The sequence below is a fragment of the Talpa europaea genome, assembly GCF_964194135.1.
Source record: "Talpa europaea genome assembly, chromosome: 6".
Classification (NCBI taxonomy): domain Eukaryota; kingdom Metazoa; phylum Chordata; class Mammalia; order Eulipotyphla; family Talpidae; genus Talpa; species Talpa europaea.
Window position 1 is genome coordinate 42,258,814 of NC_140072.1, and position 19,521 is coordinate 42,278,334.

The following is a 19,521-nucleotide window of genomic DNA, read 5'->3' on the forward strand; positions in this document are numbered from 1 at the left end:
GGGACTTTCATGCTGCTCTCTTAGGACTTTCTCTCTCCTCATAGCTCCCTCCCCCTGAACCTGCTGCTTCCTTCCCAGGCTCCTTCAGTGCAGGGGCAACATCCCCCCAGCAGGCCTCAGACCTGAAGGGCCTCAGACCTCTGTGAGTCCACAGAGCTGTTGGGGAGAAACCTGGGGCTGCTTGGGTGGTCACTACCACAGCAGCTCTGAGGTTGGCACCTTCCAGGTGAGTGGGTGCAAGGACTATGAGATTGCAAGAGGAAAAAAAAGATTTGCAGCCTCAGAGAACAACTGATGATTTGATGACCCTTTGAAAAGGAAAATGAACAGCACTGGGAGCTCAGTAGAGGTAACAAAGAGGCTAGAAATTCCATAACAAAGCCTAGGGTAGACCTAGTGATGAGTGGTTTTGTGGGACTTGAGTATGAGACTGAATGCACATCTGAGTTGCTCAAGATCCCAATCAGAGGATGTGAGGGCGATCTGGCTGCGACATCTGTCACCCCATTGATCGCCAGGGTTGATTCGGCTGATCTGGCTGGCTAGGCGGGTGTCCCCTTCCTCCCTCACCGCTCCATGTGCGTCCCTCCCGAAGCTGCGCGCTCGGTCGAAAAGGACGGCCTTCCCCGAATAGAGACGGACTGGTCTTCGGTCGAGGGTATACGAGTAGCTGCGCTCCCCTGCTAGAACCTCCAAACAAGCTCTCAAGATCCCAATCAGAAAGGGTACTGATGTACATTAGCAGATGGTGGGGGGATCACTTGGAGCAGAAGATGGCGAAGCCCCTGAAAACTTCCAGAAACTCAAGGGGGAGGGCACATGTCCCTGCTGGCACTAGCTTCCTGCAATGAGGTGTGTGCCATCTGCCCTCCTGTCTGCCTATAACTGCCCAGGAGAGGAAGGGCTTTGCTGCCTCTTCACCCCAGTCAAATGGGTCTCGCCCACTATTGGCACACTCTGACTTGGCCCCAACTGGGATATATGGTTAAGAGAGAAGAGCAGGGGGTGGAGATGCTGAATAGACATCCAGCCCATGCACAGGGGACAGTGAGATGACCCACAAATGAACTTGTGCAGCAGAGAGGGAGTTTGGAGCAAGGGGACACAAGATGCACCCACACTTTCTTCTGAAAATTTGCAGAAATTTCGAGTGAGGGTAGGCATTCCTCTCCTCCAGATCTCTAGGGGCAGAGAATGCAAATAGGGATGTTAATGATTCTTCCTTCAATTCCTGAGCATTTACCCACATTTCCAGTGGATGAAATTATCTTTTTCATCTCTGAAATGGTATAGCAAACTTAAAATATTCTTGGCAAGTGAAAGATATGCACTAAAATGAACACAAGACAAATGACAGAAGCACAAGTGGCTCTAACTAGTTTCGAACTGCTGTTTCTGTGATGAGTGCCCCAAAGTCGTGACCATGTGGTTCATGTCCCAGCACATCTGGGTTCTGAAAGTACGTGCTCAAGGCTTCCCACCCCAGAGAACCTGACTAGAAGTCTAGACAGCTCCACTGGCAACAAAGACATGGCCACATGTCTCACACCTAAGTACTGGAGTAAAAGTAGTGGAAATGATTTATAGATTTTCATTGATTTTACTAAGCACTATAAAATTATTTTTCTAAATTTCTTATTTCATTTTATAATGAACCATGAAATAGGAAGAAATATTTCTAGAAAAAATAATTCTAAGATTGTTGTTATGTGACCAAGACAACAATACATAGCTAATACAATTCATTTCATCACAAGAAATTACACAAAGGCTTTGGGTTTTCCAAAGATTCATGAAGAAATGAAATTGTCTGCTTGTTCAAGGTGTTCATAAATTCTGCCTGGTGCAATGTCCTTCTAACTTAACATTTCATCTACCCCCTCCTGAGTATCTATTGGGTTAGGAAGAAAAGCAGTCATGGACCAGGCACAGGGCAAAAACAGTATGGTTTGGGGCCCAGACTTGTTATGTTGGGAAGTGGTACAGCCTGAGCCAGCCAGGAGTGTCAGCTTAGAATGGGGGCAGGACCAGGTGGCGCCCACAGGTCCTCGGTGAGTTTCACACAGCTGCCTGATGTAGGGGTTCTCCCAGCCTGAAGGTCAGGACCTCTGGGCAGTCCCCTCCTCATCCCAGCCTCACTTTCATTCAAGGTCATACAATAGAGCAAAGCAAGAGGAGGGGAGCAGGCAAGTCCATCCTAATCCACATGCAAGAATTAAGGATATAATTTGAGGGCCTTTTATCAAAAAAGATTTTCTGCAGCTGTGACTGTAATGAGAAGCAAGCAACGTATTTCAGAATGGGAGGGAACCTGGTTGGCCCTCAGAAGCAGGAAGATGGTCATTGGAAATCTCTGTAAAAACAGCATGGGAAACTTCAGGGAGGGTAAGTTCTGACAGAGGCCTGGGGCCCAGGGAACCCCTTCTAGAGTAGCCACTTCTCCCATCTCACCTCAGTTTCCTTCTCCTGTTGGTTGAAAATTAAGACACTAGGGGTACAGAGGTGACCAAATCCTGCCCTTTCTCTCACAGTTTAATTGAATAGAATCTTCATGCATTAAGGCTTTTTGCACAAAATTTGTTATTAGGATGGGGGTATCACAGAAGAGACCCCCAAACCTTTAAGAACGGCAACAAAGTCTTCCCAGTTTGGGTATCAAGTTGGCCCATGGGCTTTAGTTCATCCAGCTCATCCTCTCCTAGCTTTGGCCTTCTCCTGTCCCTCAGTTTGAGTTCTGGCACAGGCATTCCTCAGAATCAACATATATCCATTCCTCTGGCAATTCGTGCCTCAGCTCCCACATACTCTGGCTTTAACTCTGTATCCTGACCCCCAAACACTGGCCTGTCTGTAGAGCAGGTACGTAGCCTCCCACCAAACAAGGTTGCACACTGGCCCTCAAGCTGAGCAATGAGCCCCTCGTCTTTCTTCCTTCCTCTAGGATGTCAGATCCTCTGAGTTGCAACAGGACCTTCACCATAAACTGTAAAGTTGGTTGATTTCTAAGAAAGGGTGAAAAGTTGCATTAATCAAGCAAGATTAAGCAACAAAGGGGAAGTTCTTGTAGGGCTTCGCCAAATGGTCTCCTCCTGCTAAGGCTTGGCTCTATGCTTCAGAGATGCAGACAAGTTCATGTGTTCACTCCTTTCTAAGACACTCATGGAAGGAGCACAAATGTCAACATCCAGCAGGGAAATAACCTGAGTCTATGTGTATATATGTGACTATACTGTTTCTTTAGATATGTCCATTAATGGAAGCAATGGATATGCATTTCTATTTGTATAAGTAAAAATGACAGATGTAGGAATTAGCAGTAAATTAGAAACCACACTGTGACAGGTACTATTACCCAACAGTGTCTGGTTCTCCTCCCCTCATAGACATACTTTTGTGTGGTGGAGCACTTTGACAACTTCCTGCCAACAGGCCACAACTGCAAGTGACCTGTGCCACTGCTGGGCAAGGCTCTTAAGAGCCAGATGTATTTCTTTAGCCATTCCTCTGCCATGAATCTGAGGTTGAAATGTTCAGGATGGTGAGAATCACAATCTCAAGTTTTTGAGAACCCTAGGTAGCTGGAATTAATTTGATACACCTAGCATGTCTGCTTAAGAGAAGAATGCCCAGAAGATGCCCTTTGCTCCGTATAAAGACAGTGCTGTTTCCACGCCACCTGCCATCTTACCTCTTTCTCATAAAGCCTGATTTTTGTTTTTGTTGACAACATTCTGATGACTGCCCCCCCCCCGTCATGTATGAGAGTGCATCTGTGTATAAATAACTCACTTAAGTCATTCTTAAATCAGAGAAAAGCATTCAAATCATAAACAATTGAGAAGGAAAATAGCAACAGTTGCCCAGATACTGAGTTCTTTCATCTTGATTCAAATGGAATTTCCAGAATCTCATTTGTTTTTTATTTTCCTTTACCCTTGATTAGAAGAAAAACTACTGTGAAAGGAAGCACATTTTGTCCTCCTGGTCAGCCACAACTAGCCTATCTTCACACGCAGGGAAGGGCACTGGGGCCATCATGCAGATGGAGTACTGAGTTTAGAGGAACATTTTGCTTGTAGATGTCTTATAAATACTAGCTCTTCTCAGAACAAATACCACATGGGCTTTTGCCAAAATCTCAATGGAAACATTTCCATTTGCTTTAATTTTTATTTTTAAAGCTAAACACCACAATTCAAGTTGTCAAATGTGCAATCATTGGTTAAATCTTGCAACTTCTACCAGCTTATGGTCCTACTGGCTGTTTAGGAGGCACTGGATACATGTCAGAGGCTGGACAGCAGGGCGCCTTCTTCGATGGAAATGAAATGTCTTTCATTTTAAAATACAATTTCAAAAGACCTTGCTTTAGTAGAAGTTTCCTATTTCCTCCACTTACAGCAGGCATCCTGCTAGGCAATTCTTCATTACAGTACAAATCTGTTTAATGTGATCACACTCTGAGGATGTCTGGCACTGCCACAGAAGTACAAGCAAAACATCTTAGGAAATGCTTTTACAAGCCCTTTTGTTGCTGCAGAAAGTAAGACTTTATGACAGAGCTTCTTTAAAAGCCTTGCATAAAGTCACTTCACCTGAACTGCTGTAGCTGAAAGCCCTTAAAAACCAATGTCCACTCAGTTCCAACTATTCTATTCTCTGAAGTCCCAACTAAAGCAAACAATGGTTTTGAAAACAAACCAAAAAACTTTATTTACAAAAGTAAATTTTAACTCCCTTTTATAGATCATATAATGCTAATGTTGACAACAAGAGTCTCTGGAATATTGAAAACACTTATACTTCAAAATACAATGAGGTCTGTGCAGCTCATTTCCCCCTTTCTATTATAAAACTTATAAATGCTTCTCTAGCTTTGCTGCTAGTCAGGGTATGGTGCAGCCATCAGATTGCAGCATAGGTTACCACCAGATGGGGTCACATCACCATTGGCTGTGGATTTCCAAGAAGCAAAGGAGCCAATCTTAGCAAAGCTCGCACTGGCATTTTGAGCTGTTTAAATTTGAAGAGGAGTTCAGCAAAGCTTGTGCTCCCTAAAAAATGAGAATGGAAAAAAAGGTTGTATCTCAAAGAAATGCAGCCATCCATCCCCTTTCAAAGAAGTGTCAGACAATTAGGTTTAAACCTGGAATTCTTCCCTTCGAAAACAATTCACCAAAGGTAATACTTAAATTATGTATTTTCTAAATGCACTATAAAATGTTTTGATATACAAAATTAAATTTATCCATTCTTCAGGATGTGACTTATAACTACATGTGAAACCATTAATATTGTTTAATTCAATATTTTAAAACTATAAGTCATGAATGTGCCTGTCAACCTGTAAGTTATATTGTGTAGTCCAGGCACTCAATACTTAACCTGAAAAAAGGATACAGGCTCAAAATGAGTAACAAAGAAGTTAATCTTATCCTACATTCATTAAGAAGCAATGGTTTCAACCCCTATTCCAGAGATTCCAATTCTAATTCCTGTGAGTGCAGTCTGGGCATCTGGAGTTTCCAAAGCTCCCAGGTGATTCTGATGTGCCACCAAACAAAAACCACTGCTCCAAAGGAAAGTGGGAAAGTATATCACCTCAACATTTTATTAAGCTTCATATTCCTTTTTGCCTCATTCCCACCTTCATTTTGACTATATTGCCACATCCTCAAGCTCACTAATGTTTTATTCTGCGATATTTAACCTACCATTAATCCCATTCAGAATGTTATTCATCTAAGACACTGAAGCTTTCACGTCCAAAAATTCAGTTATAATCTTTTTATATCTTCTATGTCTCTTTATGTTTTGAAGTATGGAATAATTCTTTTAATATCTGTTATTCTAACATCTGACTGAGGTCAATTATAATTATTTTTCATCTCATTATTTTCAGCTTTAGAATATCCATTTAACTTTTACTGAGTCCAGATTTCTGGTGCAATTATCTGTATTTTCTTGGTAATAGCAGTTATAGTTATCTTAATTCAACTCCTGGTAACTCCAATATCTGGATCACATATGTCTATTGTTTTTCTTTTCTCTCGTAGCTTGTAACTTTTTATTGAACACTGAATATTATCTATTCAACGTTGTAGAAGTTCTCCATATGTTTTGTTCCTCCTAGAAAGTTAAATTTTCTTCTAACAGGCAAGTAGATCTCAATTCCGGTTGAGGCCATTTAGACCTAATTATATTTTACCTTTTTCACAGGGCTGGTTCCAGCTATTGTTTCATTTGAATGTCAGGGAAGCACACCAGAGCCACTTCACCTTGGCAGGCCTTGAACTCCTCCCTTTGTCTCATTTGCACTATGCTGTTACTGAAACTTCCTCCAATTTTTAGCCTTTTGGCTTCCACTAGATTCTCTGAAGTCTAACCCTGTGCATGTGCAGGGTAAAAAATTGGTAAAGGCCTCAAGGGAAAAGCACATCCACATTTTTGGGTTATTATTTCTATTGTTACCTCCTATCTGGGAAATCTTATTCCTCAAGATCTAGGCTCTGGGGCAATCATTAACCCAAATCTGGTGCATCTGCCCAGAAGCACTGCTGCTTTTTGTTAGCACTCTGCTTTTTGTGCTGTGAACTGGCAAATGCCTTTGGGGGGAAATCAGAATAAATATGGAGTTTCCTGATTGTGTTTCCCATCTTCCTGGGATTGCTGCCCCTCAATCAAGTCCTACCAGCAAGCTGCTACCAGTTCCTTTAAATAGATGTTTTACATAGTTTGCATAACTTTTACATTTGTTTATATGGAAGAGTGAGTCCAAGACAAGCAATTTTATCGTGGCCATAACTATAAGTCTATAGACTATACTTTTTTTTTTTTTTAAAGATTTATTTATACAAGTACTGGGGTACCGGCCAGAGGTGCTGGAGGGTGAGAGAATTCACCAGAGACAGAGCAGGGAGCAGAACAGGCAGATAGACTGAAAATACTGCTGAGGGGAGCAGCGGGCAAGACAGGAAAGGTCTGCCGCGCCATGTGGGTATCTCCCTGGCTGGCTGGGAATCGAACCTGCACTGCAGAGGCTGCAGACAGCTTCATAGCGCTGTGCTCGTGTTTATGCACGAGTAAAATTCAGTTTTCTTCCAGAAGTTCTCCGTAATAATGCCCAAAATAAAGGAAGACAAAACTTAACAAGAGAAAACAATAAAAATTCCTCCTATCAAGAAACTAAAATTAGATGTGAGTCAGTAAGACAAGTACTGAAAGAGAACTCAGAGATACAATTACCTTCTAGTCCTATAGATGACAGGTGCCGTGCTGCTGGCACTGAGTGGTAGACAAGGAAGCAGGCCAGCATGCTCAGCTGTGATTCCTCAAAGGGCTGTCCACTGAGATAGGCATGTACACACACATCACCCCCAGCTGGGAGAGAAACAGTGGATGAAACAACTGATTACAGAACTGAGAAGCACAGGAATGCCTTCTTTTTATTATTTATTATTTATTTTATTTATTATATTATTATTTTATTTTTATTTATTATTATTTATTATTTATTTTTCCATCAAGAATTCACTTTACCCAAAAAAACAAAAGACAAAGCTGGAGCATGGAAAAAACCTAAATCTCCTTTAGGGTCAAATGTATAAAGATGTGGTACACAGACACCATGAATTATTACATAGCCACAAGAAAGGATGAAATATACCATTTTCAACAAAACAGAGGGAATTTGAGAATTATACAGTTAGGTAAGTCAGAATGATAAAAACAAATACTAGACATATACATAACAGACAATTTGACAATGTAAAACACTTTAAAAAACTAGCGGACATTCATAAAGATCTGAGGGCTCTGAGGTTGGGGGGTAGGAGAGGAAAGGAACAAGGAGAGACAAGGGATGATGATGGGAGAGCAGTCTGACCAAAGATCCAACTCAATAGTAAAAAAAAATAAAATAAAAATTTACAAGGGGCATAATGCGATTCTTACCTTGTAGCCATTGGTCCAGGGCATTATCAATAGTGCATTTTACAACAGGGAGGAATTCAGAGTTCATAAAGAGTCCCCGCTTTGGGTGGCTCTGGAGTCGCTCCTGGTGGCTTCTGGAGCTGAAAAATTCTAACACCAACTTTATCTGCCAAAGTTCAGATGTCTCTGACATTTCTCTTCTTCCAAGTCTTCTTACAGCCTTGAAAAGAGGAACAGCAATCCATTAACAAACTCGTGAAATTACTAATGGCTCTTTCCTCAGACATGTAGAGTACATGTACATGTACAGTATATGTGCAGTACTTTTTTTTTTTGAACTTGCCCCCTAAGATCAATAAAGGGCAGAGGGAAATCCATTCTATGTTTTGATGCAGTCTGCCCCGTGCAGGAGCTTTTCACTGAGTAGATGGATGATCCTCTCTCTTCAATATGGTCCCTACACCAACAGTAAAAGGCAAATGAGCTCATTCTTGGCTAAATGGATTTAAAAAAATGAAGCCAAAAAAGGTCTACAGCTAGTCAGTACTGGGAAACCCAAGTGGGGTACAATGACGTGACAAGAATCAAGTGGTCAGAAGACCAAAACAGTTCTACTGATAACATTGTTTGTTAGAATCATTTGAAAAGTCACCAGAGCTGCAACCAGAGGGTTTGCTCAATAGATATCTGCCCATGACTGCAAAGGGCAAAGGCTCAAAATATAAAAAGAGGAGAACATATTCCTCCTCAGACAGCAAACGATAACCACAACTCAATACTTGGCAACTGTACTGAAAGTGTGTTGGAGAAGCAGTGCCAGTGTACATCATATAGTCCAATTCTCCAATCAAAAAAGGCGGATACCAGACAATAATTGCGCTGTAGGCCAACTTGATTATGTTGGAACTGACCTTGTAATTAAGAATATAGTAGAACAGATGTTTCTCTTTTGGAGAAGGTGAATAAATATGGAGACATTAATGAGGCCAAGGTGTGTTTTGCTCCTTCTTCCTGTATGTATAACTCAGTTTAAAATTCTTTCCTTCTTTTAATGGCATTTTACATTTGTGTTTGAAATACCAAAGTTTAATAGTCCGTGTTAAATCTAAGTGCCAACTAAATTTCTGTTGTAGAAATTCATAGTATAAAAACTCAATTTTGGTTAAAAAAAAAAAAAAGAATATATTACTTAACACAGTATTATTTTTTTTTAAGTTTTTGGAATTAACTTCTGCTAAATATATTTTCCCAATCAGTTCACCAGTAGAGATTATTTTGCCATTAGAGATTATTTCCTTCAGCTTTAAGCACTGAGCTCCAAATGCTTATCTATGAGCTCACTGTATCACATTCACTTGAAGAGTTGTTTGAAACTATAGATCCTGGATTTCATCCCAGAAATTCTGACATAACAGATATGGAATGGGATCTGAAGATCTGTATTTTTAAGATTCATCAGATTAATTTTAGCCACATTTGAAAACTTCTAGCATAGCTTAACAGCACATCTGGATCTAAAAAATAATGACATTAAAAAGCCATATGTATTAGTACCTACCTAAAGTATCCCCTAGAAAAACTGGTAAGCATTATTTTCTGCACAGTCCCTTTTAGAATCTTGAAAACAATAATAACATTTAAAAAAAACTTCTTAAATAAATTCCTACTCCTTTTCAATTACTACATGCTGATACTATAGCCCCTTACAAGCTTAATCATACAAGTATAATTGCGAATTACTGTCATCACTAGGGTACTGCCTATTCACTTACAGCACAATTATTTTGCAAGATGAGAATTTGTCAGGAGGGAAGTGTGAGACCATAAAAGATACTAGAGAAGAAAGGAAGAGAATATTCTCCTCCTCTTCTAGTTAGAGGAAAAGAAGAGAAAATGGGAACCCTAGAGTAAGGCAGTTCACCAAGGGGTACTCCTTTCATCATAAATTCCAAGCTTTTTTGATATATGTAGCTTTCAACTTTGATAGGGTTTCCTTTTTTGACTTTCTAAAAGCCAATGAGAAATTAAAGATACAGACAGGGAATTTTACCTTACCGTTCAGCATGCTATTTGAAATAGAGGATAAATCTCATCAGAATTAGAATAGGTTTTTTTGAACTATACCTGGTCCATTGCTATGTATGCAGGCAACATCTCTGGGGTCTCCTGAGTAACACATTCATAGAGTACTGAAGAAAAGAGATCCAGAATTTCCTGTTTCTATGGAAAATGAGAAGCTCTTTATAGCACATCAATGTATATTCCAAAATCAATTCAAGAAATGATGTACAGCAACTATTGTAGCCCATCCTTAAGCATTTCAGTGAAAGAAACAAAGGGTAAAACTGCTAGCTCTTTATAAAACACAGTACATGTAACATTGGACATCGATAAAATACAACCAAAATTAAGTCGCAAGGGACAGTTAAAGCTGTAAGTGCTGTGGAGGAGAGGAATGGATCAAGTTAGGGTAAAACAAGCAGACAGGTTATCATAAAAATACGCCTTGGGTTGGGCTCCTAAGAGCAGGATCCAGGAAGGAAAACTAGCATCCACAAGGATACAGTAGAAACACTAAGCAGGGCAAGTTCAGAGGAGGCAGCACAGCCAAGTCCAGCTTAGGCAGGACTTAAGGGCAGGTGAAGGCTTTCATCAGGGACCCGTGCCCATGAGTGCAAGCCCAGCCCTTACTATCTGCAGGGTCCTGGACACCTGACAACTCTAAGTGGCAGTTTCCTTATCTGCAGATTCAAAATAATGAATTATGTACCCTGAGAATAAAGAATTAAACAAGAAAATTACACAAAGTAATTTACACAAAGTACCCAGCAGAGTGTCCAACATATAGTAAAGATCCAATAAGTAAGAGAAAAAACGGTTATTTCACTTAACCCTCAAAACAACGAGGTTCTATTATATATCCACTTAGAAAAATGAAGAATCTGCATCTTGGAGAGATTGAAAAATCTTCCACAGGTACCCATGGACAACAGATCATCAACCCCAGATCATCTAATACCCATATTCAATTCTTTATCAACTGTAATTATGGATTAAATCAAAGAACTGCTAGGTACTCTTTGAACCCTGTAGTGAACAATTTTATGATCAAAAGAAAGGCTATAAAATACAGAGAAAAAAATTAATAAAATTATGTAAAAAATCTGAGAAAGGGAGCAAATACGAAAAACATATTGGACCTAAGAAAGTGCCCCCCATCAAAACTAATGTTTTATTTGTAAATCAATGGCAAACCAATACAATTTTATCAAATTTTTCAAAAACCTAATGTTTTAGAAATTTTAAATTGTTTCTTCAAGCAATGTAGGAAGTTACTGAATTTAATAAGACTGGAAAATCTTATTTGCCAAATGAAAATCATCCAATGTGCCTAAGCCAAATCTAATCTAATAGGCAGATATAAGCAATATTGATTTGTTTGGCAGTGTTCACATGTAGAAACAATAATAAATTCTAGTCTTAGAGCTAAGCAAACCAAATAATAGATACCTGACCCATGTTCACAGTTGGTTTGCAGAAATACTCAGCAAACGACAGAAGTGCTGGATCAGAAGTGAATGCTGAAATCGTTTCAGGCTAAAAAATAACAACAAATATAAGTGAAATAATTAAGATTATTTTTCTTACAGCTAAATTTTAATATATGCAGTTGTTAGGAATCTACCTCACTTTTCACACAATAGTCCCACAAAACCCAAGGCTGTACAAACCTGCTAAAGCTTCATCAACCTGTTCTGCTAAGCAGTTAGAAGAAACTCTTTGCACAAGGTAAAATACACCCTTATCAAAAAAACAGTAATAAAAAGATCTTATTTATACAAAGTACCCAGAAATGTGTTCCCTTTCCTTCACTAAGTGAAAAGCAAACTAGACACCAGAATTGTTACTGAAGGTAAAGGAAAAAAAGCCCACTGCACAAAAAACATTGTGTAATTCCACTTACATGGGGTATGAAAAGTAGTTAAAATAAGAGACAAAAAGTAAAGTAGTGGTTGCCAGGGGTTGGTGAGTTATTGAATAGAAACAATAAATATAGGGTTTTGTAGGACGGAAAGAGTTCTGGAGAGAGATGATGATGATGGCTGCATAACAATATGAATGCACTTACTACGATCAAAATGTATACTTAAAAAGGGACAAAACATAAGTTTCATGTGTATTTTACCACAATAAAGAGAATTGGGGAACAAAAAGAGTATCATTCAATATTCTAGCCTGAAACTGGAATATGAAGGAGACAACCACTTTCTATTAAGGTTTATATTTTACTTTTGAATTCCCAGAAGAAAGGAAATAGCGATGTCATAACTTTTATATATGTTCCCCATTCAAACTCATGTCTAAGCTTAGCTTACAAATTTGGTTAGAATCTTTAAGACGGGCTCTCATTTATATAAGAAACAGTATTAATTTAAGTAAAACTTTGTTTGAAAGTCCTTCTAAAATATTTCAGACAACCTATCAAGTATAATTAAACACAATTCACTGATATCAACTACATCTATTTAAACCCTAGGAACTAAAAGCTCAATTACAAGTTAAGTGACCTAAAAAGAAATTAGTTAAATTAAAATAAAATGCTATCCCCCACAACTAGAAAAACAAAGAATGTCAAGTCAGTCCTGTGGCTGCCACTTAGCTAATCTATCTGCCATATTTTAGGATCCTAACTACTTCAGTTCGCTCTTCAATGTACATTTACTAAGAACATATTCGCTCAGGGAATTCCTGAAAACTGAGGATAAATTCAGAAATTTCAGTGGTAGATTATAGAACACATTTCTAGTGTTGGAACTTATTGATGCTCTAAAATGTAGAACAAAATATATACTGACCTTCAAAGGAATGAGAATGATTTGTATAATCTGTTAACTATGTAGCCTAAGTACTACAGTATTAGATGTACTTATGAAAATAAAAAGCAAATAAAAATAAGGCCAAATCTATCTTCATTTTATCCTCACTAATATTTAAGCGATAAAAGGTAGTTTTAAATGGAACTAAAAAGTGACAGATGGCAAAAATCATTTTCTATTTATGCCACAAATTAAGCAAATTTGAAATACTTGAGGCTTGACAGATTAGTAAAATTATTAAAGCTAAATTATTTTTATAATGTGAAGCTATATTATGACTGTTTCTGCACTTAAACATAAATTATCGTTAAAAGTCCTGGCAGATGACCCATATGGTTGCCACATAAATAGCAAACAGACCCAAGGTCATTCAGTATTTATAATGTACAGTGATAAGAACAAGCAGATCCACCTAGATAGTACCATAAATGTCATCACAAAAGTACGTCCTGTGAGGGCACTAGTAATAGGCCTCTCTCATCCTTCAATTTTTACCAATCAATGCTACCTTGAAAGCCCGAGCTTCAGAGTTCCTATTAGCAACAGTCTGGGCCAACAAACTTTGCCATCCCATTGGATCTTCCTTGTAGGACAGCTGACCTGCTCTGAGCTTAACATATAAAACTCCATCCTTGGAAAGGATTGACCTGAAAGAAAAGAGGCATAAATCTAATATGAGGTATCACTGGCAGTGTGTGGCTGGAAACATAGTTATTTCCCAATACCATATACACTGGAGATAAAGTCTTTATCATCTTCCATCCCATTACTGTCCAACTTAAGTCACTCCACTGCATAAAAATAAATGAGTAAATAAAATATCTATTGAATAAGTAAAGTATTGCTCAATGAATAAATATAAATATTTAGGATTTGATTTCTTAATTAAAATGTTCATTTTCTAATACAAACTCTCCTTCAAAGACATAGCTCACTCAATTCAATACCTACTCTACATATTGTCCTGAATGACATCAAAGGGGGACAAGGATCATTGCAGATAATAATCATAATTTATTCCTTCGCATATACTTCTTCACTTCACAGACACATCTGAGGACTGTAATATACTTACTTTAAGTGTTGGGTCCCCTTGCTTAAATCTATGAGCAGTTCCCAGTATCGAGGGCCTTTAACTTTAATCTGCCAAGGTAAAGGTAAAAACAGTCAACGCAATGCTAAAAAGGTGCTAGCTTGACAAAAGGGGTCCGCAATTCTCAGAGGGAATAGAATAACTGGGCTAGAAAGAGACATTAATAAGAGGCTAACAAGTTCCATTTGCATGATTCCATGAATCATGGTCGGAGGTAACCTCACTTATCAGTAAAGTTCTCTAATTAAAGACTCTCCCTATTCCTCATGATTATTCCTTCAGGGGCTGCTTTCTTATTTCCTAGAAAACACAGAGAAAGTGTTGGCTTTTACTTCGCTATCTTTAATGTTATGCTGTTCTGGCTGAACTTCTCTCTGACACAGATTTCCCTAATTCACAGCTAACTCACCTGCTTTAAAAGGTGGAGTTCTGGAAGAAGAGTAGGAGCCATCAATTCTTCTTTGGTTTGTTCATACCACTGAGTGCCCTTTACAAACAGAGAAGAGTAGTCACACTTCACCATGTCGTGAGAGGAAGCTATGCAGAAAAAACATCTCCATTCTACACTTCCCCTTCCCCCGGTTTGTACACATTGTCAAATGACATAAAATCCTCTCTGATGCTCAAGCCTTAAAGGACTAACATCTACACTCCTTCACAGGGCTTGTGACATCTTCCACCATATCTAGCACTGCACCTCCTTGTCAGTACTGAAGATGTACACTTCTGAGGTCTCTGGGCTTTCAACCTATTACCTCCTCTGCAGAACACCTGCCTCACTCAGCTGGCAAAGCTTAAACCCAACACTGTGTCCTTCCTTGTCAGCCTCTCCAAACCACAGAAGTGCTGATAAGAGCCCTTCTCCTCTGCTTCCCCTGCATTCCACACATATCTCCAATTACCACACTCTATTCTAATTGCATCCACGCCTGGCTTCCCAAGAGATAGACGTCCTTCAAGAATATTACAATGTCATTACATTTCTGTCCCCCAGAGTCTTTGATACATAGAAGGTACTTGATAATTTTCTGAATGAAGGAAAGATACATGACTTGTAATCTGTGCATCTAAATCAAAGATCTTTCATCAAATACATGACCTTGGGCTTTAAAGCACTATGCTAACAAATCTAAAAATAGTTCTACTCCAACTTGTTTTTTAGAACACCAGTGTCAGTCAAGTAAACAGGGACATTTTCAAACTACAAGTTCTAAGGACAAATAGCTACAGATGATCTTCAAAACATTACCCCCATACACTATCAATGGCCTGACAGGATGAACAAAAAATTTTGGAAGCTTCAATTTCTATCAGTTGAACTCACTCCTGTCATCTTTAAAAGGACGAGACTTTAAAAATATTTTGACCTGCAAAGATAGATGAGTGGTAATAAAATGCAAATTAAAGATGGGGGAGAGGTACCTTATAGGTAACTTCTAAGAGTGCATAGCAGGGAGTGTTTGTATCCACATCCACAGGCACTAGAAGTCTTGGTTCTGCAGCTAGCACGTACAGGTGCCGGAGAGCCTGGAGATGATACCTGTGTACAGGAATAACAGAGAGGAGGTAATGAACAGCATGACAGAAGAGGTGACAACAGCCTAAGTTCTCCAATCTGCCGTTGCCTAAAAGCTAAACCAAGACAGAAACTAGAATAAAATCTTCCAATGATAGCATTCCTAAAGGGAGACGATGAGATTCAATTAAAAGTAACAGAGAAATTCTCTAAAAAATTATAGATATGTGATCCCCCACCTAAGAATTTTTTGAATTTTCAGTTAAGAGGTTTTGCAGGGAAGTAAAAATTTATGTAAACATGAAAATACTTAGTAACAAATTGATCATTTATAAAATTAGTTCTCAAATACCTCTGTCTGTTTAACACAGGCATCTTTTCACCTTCTAAGACATTTACTTCTAGTTCTTTCTTTTTTTTTACTTAAGGGTTGGGGGTGCAGGGAAAGAATGTCAGTTCCCTTGGACAGCAAAGTTCTTCCACATATAAATGTGGTACACCAATGCAAACACACACACACAGTATAGCAACAATTAATGGGCAATATTGTGACAATATATTTCTTTGTGAGTTCTGAGTTTTCAAGCAATTTTTTAAAACTTTAAAATTTACACTTTAGAATTTAAACACACTTAAATAGTTTTGACATTTTACAATCCATATCATCTTCACCTTCTCTTGGCTACTACTCCTTAGATTGATGAATTTTTCCCTAATGATATCCTTGTTTGGCTTACTTCTGGGTTTACAGCAGTTCTATCAGTTGGAGCACAATGGAAGTCATCATATGTCAGTCATCATATGTCCAATGCCCTCTTTTGGTCTAAAACTTTTTTTTTTTTTTTTTGTGGGACCCTCACCAGTAGCAGGGGAACGAACCGGTGCTACAGAGGCTGCAGGCAGCCTCGCAGCCCAGCGCTCAACCACTGCACCACCAGGGGAGGCCTTGGTCTAATACTCTGTAAGAAAAACTTTTAAAAAGATTTAAGTAGGAAGATAATTAAGTTCAACAGAATAAAGCTAATTTGGAAATTATTCCCTGGAGCCTAATTATCTCCTTCAAGAACTTCACAAAGATGACACTGAGGACAGAATCACTACTCACCGGTTGTCAGTGCTGTGAGCTGGGAAATGTGGGTAAAAGGCACAGAGGAGGGCAGCAATGGAAGAATTTGATGTGCTTAAAGAGTACCTGCAAGACGAAGCAGGAAGGACAGACGTGATTAGTCACATTGTGCACAAATTCTCAAAGTATTTTTGAGAGTCAGGAAATTGGAGTTTGTGGCAACGCATAATGGTAAAACGCCTTTATAAATATATGTGCATCCTTACTATGAAGGTTTCATAGCTATTCAATATACTTATACATTTTATTGTACACATACACATATTCCCCACTTCCCCTGTCTTTTTAAAGAGTACCAAGTAAGAATTTAACATCTATCAAACACACATATTTAATGAATTAGGAAAATGAGGTTTCAAACGTTAAGTAAGAAAATACATCTGTTTTGGGATGGGCACAGAATAAGTGATTTTTCTCTTTGCTATTTTGATTAAACCCAAATTCAAAGATGATCATTAGATATTAATGTTAGAAAATTTGAAATTAAAATAATGGTTTGGCTGTACTAAGTTTAAATATTGTCACAAAGTACACATAACCTTGAAGACCAAATCAATAGCAATAGCACAGATTAAAAAATCTACTCAGTATAAGAAAAGAGCGAGTGGGGGTCACAAAGTACAGAACAATGAAAGATGGAATTGAATATAAGAATAAAATAAATGTAGGTGTTTATTTTGAAAGAAAAATAAATTTTCAACAATCATAGGATAAAATAATTTTCACAGTAATAAGTTTAAGCCATTCTTAATTTTTAAAAATTAAAGAAAAGAACAATTCTTTAATTTCCTTTGTTAAAGGAAATTCAAAGGTTTCTGATAATCTTTACTCTTTGCACTTTTGGAAATTTGAGTCCCAATGTTTAGTACAGTCCTAAAGAAGAGAAGAAAATAAGGCTCCATGACTTCTAGAAACTGTATTAGTTGGCCCAGGGCATATACATTAGAGCTAAATATATGAAGGGATTTACCATAGCCACTAACTGGAAGACTCAATATTGTGATAGATTTCAATCCCCAACCCAAACTGATGTACAGAATCAAATCAATTCCAATCAATATTTAATCAGGTTATTTAGTGTGAAAATGAAAAATTCCAATATTTAGATGAAAATGCAAAGAACCAAGAACAGAAAAATGTACTTCTTAGAAGAAAACCCAGGAGGATTTTACTCAACTGAGTATCAAGGCTTACTATAAAACAATAACTAAGACAACATTGTACTGACAAAGTATAGAAAAAATAATACCCCTAAAATAAACACATTTATATGGACATGTTTGAGAAAGCAGTAGAGAAAGGATATACTTTCAAGTAATAAATAGGAATCAACAGGTAGGAAAAAATACAGAAAAATCAGTGCCAAGTATTTTTAAATACAAATGAGAGTGAAAAAGTTATATACAGTGTGGATAAATCTCACAAACACAACATTGACCAAAATAAATAAAGTACAAAAGATACACAGTATATGATTCCATTTAAATTTCACAAACAGGCAGAAGACATAATAGGGATTACCTTTGGGTAGAGGTGAGGTAACAGTGATTGGGAGGGGCATTACAGGGGTAGAGATGGGTGTCCTGAGTTATATTTTGATCAGTATGGTGCCAAAGAGATTATCATATTATAATAGTTCAATGAGCTATGCTATGATTTGTACACTTCTCTGTGTATTTTTAGTCAATACAAATCATTGGAAGTAAGAGAATTCTTATGAATGGATAAGGTGGTTAAGAATGATGGATGCTGGGCCTCCCGGGTGGCGCAGCGGTTGAGCGCTGGGTTGCGAAGCTGCCCGCGGCCTCTGCGGCGCCGGTTCGATCCCCGGCTGCTCCCCGGCCACCGGAGGAGGGTCCCACATGGCGCGCAGACCTCTCCTGCCGCCCACTGCTCCCCTCAGCAGTGTACTTCGGTCCTTCTGCCTGCTCTGCTCCCCGCTCTGGCTCTGGTGAATTCTCTCACCCTCCCGCGCTTCTGACTGTACCCAGTGCATGTATAAACAAAACAAACAAACAAATAAATAAATAAAGACATGCAAAAAAAAAAAAAAATTAAAGAATGATGGATGCTAAAAAAGGACCAAAAAAGTTAAAACTAAGAAAATCTCATAGGACTTGGTTACTGATATTGTTCATGACCTTTTTGAGAAAGCAGTTTAGTAGAAGGGTAAAATCATAAACAGAGGGGAATACGAGGCGATGCACCCAAATACTAAGTACAGATTCTTCTGAGAAATTCAGACAGGAAGGTAACTCTACTGAGCAGGGCATAATTGGATCTTTGAAACTATAAAGAACTGAGCCTCCCTGGTGGCTCAACCGTCTGCAGCTCTGTGAAGCTGTCTGCACCGGTCATGCAGCCACCCACATGGCGCGGCAGACCTCTCCTGCCTCGCCCGCTGCTCCCCTCAGCAGTTTATTTCGGTCTGTCTGCCTGTTCTGTTGCCCACTCTATCTCTGGTGAATCCTCTCACCCTCCCACACATCTGGCTTGTACCCTGGTTCTTGTATAAATAAATAAATCTTAAAAAGAAAACAAAACAATAAAAAAGCCCTTTTTAAAAGAGTGTAGTGGATGACCCTATATTACATCATCTCCAAAATAAAAATAAGTCACACTATTAGATCTTGCTCATGAAATCATTTCATTAAGAAAAAAATACTTATAAAAAATACTTACCTTCCTCCTCCCAAAAACAGAAGTCCTAGGGCCATGTGGTGGGCCAAGTGGAAGCCATAGTTCATTTCACCACCTGTTTTCATATGCAAAAAGCGGCAAAGTTGCAGAACCTTTAGGTTCCCGGAACCAGCCATCACCATCGCAAGTGAAAGCAGCACCACACTTAGGCAGGTCTCAAGGTTGTAAGGACCTGTCTGGAAATACAAAAAGATGTTATGCCACAACTGCTGTGTTGCAGTTCTTTATTATCAAAACTAAACTGGTCATCATTAGAAGACTATGAATACCTGCAACT

General features: G+C 38.7%; 1 protein-coding gene across 1 annotated transcript in view; it reads right to left on the minus strand.

Annotated features, from left to right (window-relative positions):
* Positions 1 to 4,938: 4,938 nt before the first annotated feature.
* Positions 4,939 to 19,521, minus strand: part of ANAPC1 (anaphase promoting complex subunit 1) — a gene marked incomplete at both ends in the record, with an annotated part of 69,537 nt that continues 54,954 nt past the window's right edge. Inside the window, 11 exons of the mRNA XM_084235336.1 lie at positions 4,939 to 5,054; positions 7,246 to 7,380; positions 7,954 to 8,152; positions 10,057 to 10,152; positions 11,443 to 11,529; positions 13,318 to 13,456; positions 13,885 to 13,952; positions 14,312 to 14,389; positions 15,325 to 15,442; positions 16,524 to 16,610; positions 19,227 to 19,420. Coding sequence (XP_084091462.1) covers positions 4,939 to 5,054; positions 7,246 to 7,380; positions 7,954 to 8,152; positions 10,057 to 10,152; positions 11,443 to 11,529; positions 13,318 to 13,456; positions 13,885 to 13,952; positions 14,312 to 14,389; positions 15,325 to 15,442; positions 16,524 to 16,610; positions 19,227 to 19,420 — 1,317 coding nt within the window. The remainder of the gene's footprint in view (positions 5,055 to 7,245; positions 7,381 to 7,953; positions 8,153 to 10,056; positions 10,153 to 11,442; positions 11,530 to 13,317; positions 13,457 to 13,884; positions 13,953 to 14,311; positions 14,390 to 15,324; positions 15,443 to 16,523; positions 16,611 to 19,226; positions 19,421 to 19,521) is intronic.